This window comes from Saccopteryx leptura, chromosome 5, assembly GCF_036850995.1.
Source record: "Saccopteryx leptura isolate mSacLep1 chromosome 5, mSacLep1_pri_phased_curated, whole genome shotgun sequence".
Taxonomy (NCBI): Eukaryota; Metazoa; Chordata; class Mammalia; order Chiroptera; family Emballonuridae; genus Saccopteryx; species Saccopteryx leptura.
In genome coordinates, this window is record NC_089507.1 from 103022527 (window position 1) to 103035856 (window position 13330).

The following is a 13330-nucleotide window of genomic DNA, read 5'->3' on the forward strand; positions in this document are numbered from 1 at the left end:
ATGAATTTGCCCCTTGCTGTACTCCTCTGACTTGTTTCTAGTTTGTTTTTTAAAACGTTTTTTTTTTTTTACTTTTATTAATTTTTAGAGAGGAGAGAGTGAGAGAGAGAGAGAGAGAGAGAGAGAGAGAGAGAGAGAGAAGGGGGAGGGAGGAGCAGGAAGCATCAACTCCTATATGTGCCTTGACCAGACAAGCCCAGGGTTTTGAACCGGCGACCTCAGCATTTCCAGGTTGACGCTTTATCCACTGCGCCACCACAGGTCAGGCTGTTTCTAGTTTTAAGATTCTTCACTAAGCCTCAGGAGATTCTCGATCATCGCTATCAACCACCTTATTGACTAAGAAACTGAGGCCCAGGAAAGTGGCTTGTCTTGCAGAAGTGGAGCTAGGACTGAGCTTTCTTGCCACTACAATTAATAGGGTGCCTGAGGTGGGGCAGTAACACAGCACCCATAGAATTATGCCCAAACCGCGTAAACAGTGCCTCAGGAACCAGGTGGGTGGGACCTTCAGAGCACAGTGATAATCCAAGAGGTACTCCACGCATGTCACCCCGGGAGAGATGTGGACCTGCCCCCTCTTAAAGGTCTAACTACATCTCTCTCCTCCCATGCTCTACAGAGAAATTACTTTCACATTATTGCTGCTTTCTAAGGGATATCCACCTGGATGGGCAATGTTTTTATTTCCTGCTCATAGCATGACCTTCAAAGTGACACTATGACCCCCAGCATGGGCACTGTAGGGACAACTTCAACACAAGTACAACAAGAATGCAAGTTGGCATCCTTGGGAGTTTACTCAGCACCAGGCTCTGAAACTGCCTCCACAGGGACCTGGGGGAACGGAGGGAGCCTCAGTTCCCAGATCCAATGATCAAGAAGAAAATCAATCCTCTCACAACAAGATGTTGCCTGCTCCTTGTGGCGGCCGCACCTCTCACGTTCTGTAAAAGACTGTAACATATTTGCTATGGCAAGGGCAACAGCACTTCAATGTGGAGCAACAGGAAACTCTTTGAGAAGTAAACATACTCAAGACAGAAGACAATTAGACACACGCCTCTGAGTCTCCATTTCACAGACATAAAAAGAGAGGCACGAGAGAGGTTAAATAAGTTGTTTACTGCAACTTTTTGAATATACTAGAAGTGAGTGTAATAGCATAAAAATTACTCTTTGGTTGAGACTCTGAAGTTTACTTTGATATGGAGGCCACTTGCTTACACAACATTTTTTATTTCTGAAGGTGTAACTGCTCTAGCAAAGGATTTGATTCTAGCACAGACTAAAATCACATAGAAAGTTCCTTGTTACCTGCCCAGGAGTAGTGGTTCCTCACACTTTATAGCCTGTATCCGGATCACCCTGAGGGCTTGTGAAAACACAGACTCTCTAGTCTCTGAGTCTGTGAGTCTTGGGTGGGGACTAGGTTTTTAATTCTGACATGTTTCCAGGTGAAGCAGACACTGCTGGTCCAGGGGACACACTTTGAGAACCACTGCTGTAAAAACCTCTGTGCTGCACTGACCTGCTTCTCTACTCAGGACTGAAGGATTTAGTCTCTCCCAAGGAACCACCACCTAGCCCGCTCACAATCTCTTCCTTTAGGGTCACCTGCATTTAATGACTGCTTGATGCTAAGGCTAAGGCTAAGGCTCTATCCCCAGTCTCATGACAAAGCCTCTGAGAGTCGTTCCAAATTCAAAGCTTCAGCTAAGTCTTCATTACACTTCCGCTTCTCTCTCCGTCTTTTCCGCCATCCTTCCCTTTCCCCATTGGCGATTCTAGAGCACTTTCCAATGTGCTTCCTGCATGCAAACCCACCTCAGACTGCTTCCCAGGGAGCCCATGTGCTACAGTCTCAGAACTACTGAAAATCCCCTCTGGGAGAGGCCCTCTGGACCCCCCCTCCCCCTCCCACTCTTCCTCACTCTCATTTGTTGTCTTAGTACAACTCAGCACTCTAAAACTGTACATTAAAGGTTTCCTTAATGGTATTTAACTGTCTTCCCCACCGGACTGTAAGCTCTGGGAGTGCAGGGACCTGTCTCTTGTTCACTGTTACATCCGCAGGGACTGGAGCAGGACCTGGCATACCACAGGCACCTGGCAATTCTCATATGGGACCATTTTATTGGAGAGGGTTTCATATTCAACACCCTCTGATGAAGTTCTAAAGCTCCAGCTCAGAGCTTTCAGGTGACTGCAATTCCTGAATGGGAGGAGAGACTGAAATTCCTAGTTCAGAGAGAGAATTCAGCCACACGTAGTATTGCTGCTTTGGGAAGGGCAGGCCAATAGTCTTGGCATACAATTGCTTTGTTCCTTTCTTGGAGAGTTCTTTTAGATGGCAGACTCTCTGTGCTCCCCACGCTCACCCCATTATTCCCCTGACAGGCCTGCTCTTTGCTGTGAGGAGGGCCCTCCCTGGTGACCCATGGCCAAGGCCTGTCACCCACAAGCATTGAACTCCTCCAGGTCTCTCAGAAGAATGAGATCTGAAGGACTGATAAGGGGCAACCGGAGGAGGCCCTTTGATCAAACCCTGTGAAAGAGCCAAGGCTGCAAAATTCTAAAAATGCTAGAGGTATCAAGTGGAATTTTCCCTCTCTGGGGTGAATAGGGTATGCTTTCCACGGGGAACACAGATAATGGGAGGAGAAGCGCCCCCGCCCAGGGCCAACCAAGGTAGAGAACCCAGCAACCCCCAAATAAGCCAAGTGCATCCAAAACAGAAGCAGAAAACGAAGTCAGCAGCGTGCTTAATGGAGTGCTTAGCACGCTGAATAATTTAGCAGGCGAACTCCACTGGGAGGCAGTTCACCGTTAATGGAATATTTCCTGTAAATATTACTTCTTCTTCCTGTCTCATCAGCTCAGACAGTTCAAAAATCTTTACTAATCCAGGGGGTGACAGTAATGCATCAATTCCCTGAGCTAATACCCCTGCTTCTGAAATAGTTAGGAACCAGAAGCAAGCCACACTGGCTGCTTGGGGATAGGCCGGCGGGGCGGGTGCTGACCATTCAATCTCCTTCCTTCTCTTACCGTCTCGGAGGGGACCCCACAGTGCTCCTAACTGTGCATCTAAGTGTACACGAAAGCACCCTAATTGGATGGCAAATAAATAAGTAAATGCCGTCTGCTGAATATGTAACAAGGACTAGCATAGCCTCTCTCCCAGCCGAGAGAGCCCATTAAGTATGGGCTTGTAAGTGGGCTGCAGCCATCAACAACGATTTGCAGATATTGAATATTCCTTCTCAGGAGATTTTTTTGGAGTCACATGTTTCACACTATTTGTTCTTTAATGTTCATAGCCTCAGATGCAGCAGGCAGGAGCCTTTATTCTAACTCTCTTGGTTCAAAAATCACCTCTGTTGCAATTCATATTGGCTTCTTGTGATTAGATGGCTGGTCTGTTTGAAGAATGCCAACGACAAGGATGCAACAGAAGGCAATTCAGCTTGGAACTGAATTCCTGACGGGAAGCTGAGTCTTTAGAGTGGGAGAGGCCGACCTCCCAATGCCTTCAGTCCTGGCACTGCAAAGAAGGGGCAGACTGTCCCCAGATCTGAGCTTTCAAACTTTCTCCGGCTCCGACCTGAGGAATGCAAGTCCGCCCCTAAAGGAGGGAGCCCGTGTGACATTCTGTACAGCCTTACTTATCTCTGCCCCATGCAACCCGGTTGTGCAAGAATTAAACAATGCCTCTTCAATATAGATCACTAAATTTTCATCCAAATGTTCTCAGGAAGAAAAAGAAAAGGTCCCGCTTGTGCCAGCACCACCGCCTGAAAGTGATGGGGTAGCCATGGGACGCTGTGCTCACTGTGGGTGGCCAGCATTTTACTTTTTCCTATTTTCTTTTTTCTTTCCTTTGCTTTCTTTTCTTCTTCCTTCTTTCCTCCCTCCCTCCCTTCTTCCTTCCTTTTTTTCTGGCTTGGGTCTCTTTGCTTGACTATAATGCAAACTAAGATGAAGCCCAAGATTTACCTCAAGGACCCAGATGCCAACCTGACAATGTTTCATCATTCCCTGAGGCCAACAGGACTGTAACTTGTGAAATAAGGGCATGTTCCTTACATAGCACTCCAATTCTATATGCATACATATGCTAAAATGGGATTTTGCAGCTAGGAGAAAATAGGGTAAAATTACCTATGTAGCTGCAAGATTTTTGTTTGAGCACTGTGAGCCTCCTTCCACCTCCCTCACCATGGCTACAGAAGGCAGTTAGACATGCAGATACTGCCATCCCGTCCTCTGATTCCACTCTCACAAGTGTGCATAAAACCACCAAACCGCCGGGGGAAAGGAGAGAGGCGAGCTGAGGTAAGCAGAGGGGTGTTCTGAAGCCAGGCAGCATTTTAGTAAGTACAAGAGCACAGCAGTGGGGAGGCAGGCCCATCCTAGAGGGGGCACACGCCTGGGGGACGAAGGAATAGAAGGATTTAATGACAGTGCATGGGCTGATGTTTAACGGCTTAAAAGAAATTTCTGCAACCTGTCCTAAGATACTGTTTGGGGTTCTGCCTCATCTTTTTTTTTTTTTTTACAAGAACTCTTATGTGTAAGCAAGGGCCAATATTTTGAAGCATATAAATATGTTGTAGATTTCTTTAAATCCTATTTACTAATTTTTTACAGCTTTTGCAGGGTTACTCTTCTGCATATGTAGTTCTAAATTCTTTTTTTTTTACAGAGACAGAGAGAGAGTCAGAGAGAGGGATAGACAGGGACAGAAGACAGAAACGGAGAGAGATGAGAAGCATCAATCATTAGTTTTTCGTTGCAACATCTTAGTTGTTCATTGATTTCTTTCTCATATGTGCCTTGACCGTGGGCCTTCAGTAGACCGAGTAACCCCTTGCTCGAGCCAGTGACCTTGGGTCCAAGCTGGTGAGCTTTTGCTCAAACCAGATGAACCCACGCTCAAGCTGGCGACCTAGGGGTCTCAGCATCCCAGTTCGACGCTCTATCCACTGTGCCACTGCCTGGTCAGGCTTTTTTTTTTTTTTTTTTTTTAACACGACAGAGACAGATAGGAAGGGAGAGAGATGAAAAGCATCAACTTGTAGTTGTGTCAGTTTTTAGCTGTTCATTGACTGTTTCTCATATGTGCCTTGACCGGAAGGCTCCAGCCAATCCATTGACCCCTTGCTCAAGCCAGGAACCTTGAGGGTCAATCCAGAGACCATGGGGTGGTCATGTCTATGATCCCACACTCAAGCGAGTGACTCCACACTCAAGCCAGTGACCTCAGGGTTTTGAACCTGGGTCTTCAGTGTCTCAAGTCAACACTAGATTCATTGCATTACTACTGGTCAGGTGAACTTCTAAAACTTCTGAAGTTGACCTTGAGCATCCAAATGTTCACAAAAGCCAAAACACTGTCTCTGGGTGTTGCCACGTCTGGCTGTTCCTGACAGGTGCCCCAAGGGCAGAGAGGCTGCTTTTATTCTGACCAAGGACAGTGTTTGCATGTTGGGCTAGGCACCCATTTGTTTAGAAGGTCTAGGTTAGCAGACAGGGGTGTGTGATTGGGAGGGGACTAAAATGATCTCTTTATTCCACCTGTGAAGTACCTTGTGTATGATTCCATCTCCCCCATAGGCACTATGGCTTCAAAATGAGAGGATAAGCAATTTAGGACAGACTCTGTGACCAGAATGGCAATCTGCACCTCAACCAGAGAACCTGGAAAAAGCTACTGTCCTGCTCATCTGAACGATAATCAGTCATCCGCTTTTTTTGCTTATTTTTTCACAGGCCATATGGAAACACTGGAGTGGACTGTCACAGGAGGCTGCTGAGCCACCTGGCATGCTCATGGCTTGCTGACTCTGTTAGAACCGTGCATACCGTGGGTATCAGAGGTGCCTCAACACCCTCCAGGGGAAAGGGAGCAGGCCCACCCCTGCCACTGCCTCTACTTATATGTCGCCTCTCAGTATTATGGCGCCATGTGACATAGCCGTAGTAACTGGGTCAAAGTGTACAGAAGGACCGCTGCCTTGGCTGGAGGTACAGCTGTTGCTGCAGACGGGCCTCCAGGTACACAGAACGAGGTGCCACTCCCGGTTCCTGGAGCACTGCTGGGGGCTCAAGACAAGGAGCTCTGCCTAGCCCGAGCTAGAGGGAGTGGTACCGCCTGGAGGGCTGTCCCTCAAAGGGGCTGGCCCAGTCTTAAGTCCGTGCCTCGGAACACCCCAGCTCCGTGTGCAGAGGCACGACCAGCCACGCCTGTGAAGCCTGGCTGACCCTCCCGAAGTCTGAGCTTGGAAAGGAAGCACAGATGGCTGGGTGGTGGTCCTCAACTCCAGCAACACGTCAGAATCAACCGGGAGGCTTTCTAAACATTCAGTGGTTGGGTCAGAGATGGGGTGAGTGGGACTGGGCGAGACGGTGGCATCTATACAGTCAAATGGTTTCATGTGATTTCTGATTTTCAGCTGAGGTGAAGCATCACTGGCTTAGAGCACTGAAGGTAGACTTTGGCACTTTACACATGAATCTACATCGGTCGTCATTATAAGTCCACACAATGCTGTATAATTACAGGTCTGGACCCAGGGAGTGCACTCTTTGCCTTCAGAGACTCACAGGTGCTTTGCATGTACCAAAGATGGCCTTTTAATGATGGTGATGATGCTGGATGTGAGAAGGAACAGGTACCCTGCCTAGTTCTTCATGCTGTTGTGACTTCTTAACTGTAGCTCTGGTTTAATCTCTAGTTTTGCCTTTAAGTCTCATCTCAGGTCTTAGCAGAAGCAGGTATCACTCAGGCTAATGAAACTTGGGCTTCTCTTCCCCTTATGGGCCTTTCGAAGGCCTGTTATTAATTTCATACTCAGATGTCACCTGCATTTCTTAAAGAAGGCTTTCCAAATTACATAAGGTTCAGGGCCCATGCAACTTGGACCTGCCTCTGTGTCTCACAGAAATGTCATAAAAGGGACCTGAAACCTACTCACTGCTACTGATTTTTCCAGTGTGCCAGGTGCCTCTCCCTCTCTCTCTGTTCTGTCTCTGGCTCAGTTATGGATGGGAAGTTCTTGACACTCTTGAGCAATGCTGACTACCCCACTGCTTACTTGTCACAACTACCCAGATGTCTGATCTCGCCTCAAACCCTGCATGTCCAAATTGAACTTACTGCTCCTTCTCCTCTATCCCAGGTTTTGGTTAAGTAAGAAGCCTGGCATCATTCTAGATGCCCCTTCGGCTCTGAAAGCCATCCTCTCTCACCATACAGTTGGTCAGTCATATCTACTTCCTTAACATCTCACTTCCATTTCCCCTTATCCATCCCTACTGCTGAGAGCCAACCCCAAACCCCGCCAGCTCTGGCTATACCACTGTAACATGGCCCTGGTTTGCAAGTTCTGCCCAGCATCCTTCTGACCACCTCCACACAGCTGCCATATGATGCTTAGGACAATGAAAATATCGTATGGCCACTCCCCTGCCTCAAATGCCTGATGGCTCCACTGCTTCAAAGGTGAAACCCTCTTAGCAGAGCTTTCAGGGCCCTGGGAGCTGGCCGCCGGGCTCTTGCCCCAGGTTCCCGCCCCAGTGGCACCACCTGCTTCCCATCAGGCCATGCGGCTTTCCCTCATATGCTTTACGAGCTCAGCCTCTCAGGCTGCACGTTCCCCACCCAATCCATCCATCTGCAAAACTTCTGTCCACCCTTAGGACCCAGCCCACTTTGCTGCCTGTGAAAACCTGTCTCTCTTCCTTCAGCCCAATTGGTGACTCTGTCCTCTAACTCACCACTGACCTGTTATAGCCTGGGGGGACCAGTGATATAATTGTCACACACCTCTCTCCCTGACAGCTTGGGCAAGCCTGAGGATAGGACACGTTTCTTATTTCTCTCAGCACCCTGCTGTCTACTTGGCACATACCAGGTACTCAATAAACATTTTGAAAATTAATGAATTATGAATGAGTGAATCAATCAATCAACATGAAATCTGATGGCTTAGTTGTTCCTCAACTGGCAGTAGACATGAGAATCCCAACTACTTCCTCAGAGGCCACAGAAGCATACGTTATTAAGGAAAAACTCAGTGTAAGTAGAGCCAATACCCTAAATATATTATGTTAACCTTTCAACGGTTTTAAATGACCTGGATAAATTCCATAAATGAGAGTAAATTCTTTTATTTAATGGTTTATCATTCACACCTTTGGTTTCCTACTGCTTATCTTTAAACCTGTTTTAGAGTCTTAAGAAATAAAATTTATTGAGTTACAACTTATTTACAATTTAATAAGCCCTTGGAATGTGTTATACCCTGCTTTTTACATACATCAAGTGTTATTATGTCTTGGATCTTCACTAGTACCTCAATTAGAGAAATAAAGCAAGCTTAAACATATTAATAAATTAAACTGAACAAGTCTGAGTACTTTACTTGTTAACATGTCACTCAAAACCCTCTGAGAGGAGAATCCAGCCACTAGATCTCAATGAACTTGGCTGCAGATCGCGTGTCCACACTGGCCGTGGCCTCCCACCAGTGTGGGTGATGAAAAGCTGAAGATAGTGGAACCAGGCTTCTGTTAAAGGATCTGGGAGTATTTATTCTTGGCTCTTGTCAGCAGACAACACCATCAGGCAGGTTGAAAAGAGAGGGGCGGTCAGCATAAAGAGAAGGAGGGAGCGAAGGGAAAATGTGAGAAGAAAAAGCACAGGCACTTACAAAAGCCACATGGGAAAGAGGCAGAGGGGAACAGGAAGAGAGAGACAGTGGGCCCAAGGAAAACAAAGAGGGAAATAAGAACAGCGTCCCACTCCTGTCTTACAGGATATTGATGGAAACTGGAGAGCTTTTGGAGATAGCCACTGAATCATATGCTCTGAACAGCCAGGTTCCTACTGAACTGTTCCCACAGAAGAATTCCTTCACATCATCTGCTCAGGATCTTTTCTTAGAACTTAACTGACTTACCAATGAATCAAGTGAAAACCCACCCTAACACAGGGCCATTCCCCCATCAGTTTAATAAAAAGCTGGCTCAGGGTGGATGTTAACAGGATAGACAATGATAATTTCCCGAAATATGTGGATTTCAATTCCGTTCATGGATAAAGAAGCTTGGAGAGCAATCTGGATGACATAACAGATCAATATTGCTTTCTCTCGCCTAAAGCAAGTGTGGTTTTGATAGACTTTTAATATGCATCTCAGGGTCTGCACTGCATACTGTCTTTTCTCCATGATCTTCTGCCAGAGGATCTGAATGACAGCTCTTGCCTCAGAGATAGTTTTTCCATTATAATTTTTCAATTTGTTCTGGTCTGAAAAATGTGTGTCAATGAAAACCGAGAACACTCAAGCACTGTACTGCACCCTCTTCAAACATTCTGTCTTGTGTTGACAATGCCTTCGCATATCCCTCTGCGTCCTTTCTTTTGGGCAAATGATCTTACTTTTTCCAGATTTCTGATCACTTCTAATATGCCATAAAATAGTGACTGGATTTGCATATACACATATGCATGCACGCGCGCGTGCACACCCACACCCACACACACACACACATGCACACACGCGCGTGCACACACAGACACACCCCTTTAGGAAAACTCAGATGAGCTGCAGGATTCAAGAGTGACATTCCCCTACTTTCCCAAGGGTACAGCACTCCTGGAAATTAAGGAACAGGACAATCCCTCAAAGTCTTTTTGCCCATTTCCTTTGGGAGAGCTAAGCCAGTCTCCTCACTTTAAATAATTATAACTGCTTAAATTTCCTTAGTGACAGGGGGATAAAAACCATTTACCCAGGGAGCTCAGATTGGATTCTGCACAGTAATCTGTGTACACTGAAAGGGGCAAGGGCTTGCTGAGCCCAGAGGCCCTGGGCTGCACGGCATGGTGTTCTCACACACCTCTCTGCCCGCTCCTCTCTGTCTCACAAAGGAGAGCACACTTACCTTCCTGGGCTTCACTTTATCGTGGTAGTCATACTGGAAGATTCCTTTGTAGCTCAGTCCCAGCCACCATGGTATCCCCTGCTTGTCCTAGGACGTCAAAAGGAGCCTGGGTAAACACAGGGCCAGCGAAGATAAACACAGACCAAGAGCTCTCCGGGACAAGGGAAAATGCAAATTCCTTGAGAATGGTGCCCATCTCTCTCCACTTCTTACCTTAACAGATGTGCCCCATCATCAAATGCTGCTCAGCAGTTATAGGAACAAGGTGACCTGCAAAGTGCCCTGGGCTGGGGACCCAGCTGTGTTCCTATCCAGCGGCACAGCCATGGCCCTCTCCCCCTTTCTGAGGAAGCAGCAGACACCTTATTCTTTGTTCTCCTTCTAAGATGGTAGGTGTTCAGTGCTGGGCCCCCCAATCACCACAAGGGAAAATCTGAGAGATGCTGAACACTTTAATAAAACAAACTGAGCACAGAAGCTGTCATCATCTGAGAGCTAGAAGGGACCATGGAGACTGTGGACCTTTTTTTGAAAAAGGTTTTACTTTTTTAGAGCAGTTCTAGGTTCACGGTAAAACTGAAAGAAAGATACAGAGATTTCCAACATACCTCCACCCTCCCCCCCCCCCCCCCCCCCCCCCCCCCCCCCCGCCAACATGCACAGCCTCTCCCATTATCAACATCCCTCACCAGGGTGGGGCATTTGTCACACTGACTGAAGTCCACAGTTTACATCAGGCTCCGTTCCATGGGTTTGGATGAATGTACACTGACACGTCCCCATCATCATAGTATCATGTAGGACACTTTCACTGCCCTGAAACCCTCTGTGCTTCACTAGTCACCCCTCCCCCACCGCCTCCCAGCTCCTGGCCGCTGGTTTTGCCTCTTCCAGAATGTCTTACAGTTGGTGTCCTACAGTAGCTTTTGAGATTAGCTTCTTCACTTAGCAACTTGGACTTAAGACTCCTCTAATTTTAAAGACAAATAAATCAGAGGAAGGGTCAGTTCTGCTCTATCTGCTAAGGAGCCTTCCCTCCCGCAGCAGGGCAATGCCGGAGGGGCAGTGGGGGTGGGCAGGTCACCTCACTGTGGGAGGACAGCAGGGCGCCAGGCAGGGTTGTGTGGCTCACGCTGTGGGACAAAGTAGCAGAACTGAAGCCTGGACGTTCTGGGGATTGAATTAGGGACATCAATTTCCTCTGTTTATTCCTTTAACAGAGACCTCCTGGCACCAGACTGTAGGATGTAGATGTTGTAATTCTACATCTAAGTAGGATGACTGAACTATTAATTAAAGCTCCCAAATGCTAGGAGATGACAGTGGGTATATCAGGCAGCCTTCCCCTAGAGTTGTTCTAATTACCAGGTCTATGAATCACCTAGTACAACCTAATACATGCATTTCAAGGCGTCTTGAAAATGCAAAATTGGCTTCAAAGTTTTCAAATACTTGTGAGGCACGAGTTATTTCAAGGTAGGCACAGAGATAAAGGGCAAAAGAAATACATTCTGACTTTTTAGGAAAGTTTCAGGTATATGATAAAAAAACATTTATTTTAAAGCCATAAAACCCCAGTCTCTGGAAAGTACCTCTATGCACTGACTGCAATGGTTTCAGAGAAGAGAACAAGAGCAGACCCAAGGCTGCTGCAACCTTAGATGGACTAGGTGAGGGTTGTCATTACTCCATAAAATACAGCATCTGTGAAATCATGGTTTCACCCAACAAGGAGCCTTGATACATTTGGTTTAGGTTTGCTGGATTCATGTTTTCTTTCTCCAAGTAGCAGAAGAGCATTTGCTTAAGCTTGGAGATTCCAAAAACCAAACACATGCACACATTTGGCACTCTGAAAGTTACAAAATCTGCTTCTGGCCTCTAACGTGCTGCAAAGGAGCAAGCATGTTTCTACAGTTCTACTGGAAGGCAGAAAGCATATATGTCAAGCTCCAGGGTGGATGAAGAAATGGAACATGGCTGTAAGCAGGTAAAAAACTAGGTGAACTTATCTCAAAGACTTACAATCTATCTGAATCCATAGTAAATGGCTAACAATACACCTCTACAGACTTTCAATATCTAGGAGACTTTTGTGGGGGTAGTTGGAGAAACAAATTTCTTTTCTTTTTTTGAGAGAGGAAGGGAGAGAGAGACAGGAACATCAAACTGCTCCTGTATGTGCCCTGACAGAAATGGAACTGGCATCCTCTGTGCTCTGGGATGATGCTCCAACCAAACAAGCTGTCCAGTCAGGGCTTAATTTTTATTGATTTTTAGAAAGACAGAGAGAGGAAGGGAGAGAAAGGGTAGAGGGAAAGGAAGCATTTGTTGTTTCACTCAGTCGTATATTTTTTAGTTGCTTTCCATATATGCCCTGACTGGGGATTGAACCCAAAACATTGTTGTTTTGGGACAACACTCTTTTTTTTTTTTAATTTTTTAAATAATTTTATTTTTAATGGGGCGACATCAATAAATCAGGATACATATATTCAAAGATAACAAGTCCAGGTTATCTTGTCACTTTGGGACGACACTCTTAACCAACTAAGCTAACTGACCAGGAGAAAGCAAATTTCTTAATCTCTATTTTAACTATACGCAATGAAGATGAGGTCAAACTAAGAACAAACAGAGAATGTGGTCCAGGAAGCCCTGAGTTCCTGGTTCCCATTCTTGAAAGCAGACTGTCTTTCTGTGCATCACCTACGACTGATTCCACAACAGAGAAAGGCTCACGGTGTGATTTCTAGGAAATGCCTCTTATGATAATGTCAGGAAGTACTGTTGGATCCTTGTTTCCTGTATGGTAACAAGATGGCAGAGTGAAAACGGGCTCCACCGCTCTCACTAGCAAAACGTCCAACACTGGCAGCCAGCACAGTGCATTCAGAACCTCTTTTAATGAAAAATCCAAGTGACTACCCACTAACTTCAATGGTCACAGACTCACATGGGCAATCTCCTTAGAGAATTCATCTTTCTTATATGGAAAAGTAGACAGCTCAAAAAGTGAGGTCACACTCCTCCTGACAAACTCCAGTTTAGGCTTGAGAAGGACAGGGATGGTTGTGATGGTTCTATGAGTTCTGTGAATAATGATGAAGAGGGATTAAGAGCTTCCATTGGTGGGAAGAGATTTGGTAGGACATCAGAAAGAATATAACCATGGCAGGCTTTAAAAGATCCTGAGCTGAGCTGCTGGGTAGGACTGGAGTCCCCGCATATGCTTCAGAACCAGGCTCCACAAACAGTGTTCCAACATTTGTTCCCATGATGAAAATGCACACATCCAACAACTCAATTAAGTTGTCAAAAACACTCAGTAAATATTTCCTAAGCATCTACTAGGTGCCAGGCACTACACTAGGCT

General features: G+C 46.2%; 1 protein-coding gene across 7 annotated transcripts in view; it reads right to left on the reverse strand.

Moving 5' to 3' along the window:
- FRMD4A (FERM domain containing 4A) overlaps positions 1–13330 on the reverse strand; it is a 673627-nt gene that overhangs the window by 93703 nt on the left and 566594 nt on the right. For all 7 annotated transcript variants that reach the window (XM_066384150.1, XM_066384151.1, XM_066384153.1 and 4 more), the window contains one exon: positions 9955–10041. In XM_066384150.1, the coding sequence (XP_066240247.1) occupies positions 9955–10041 (87 nt within the window). The remainder of the gene's footprint in view (positions 1–9954; positions 10042–13330) is intronic.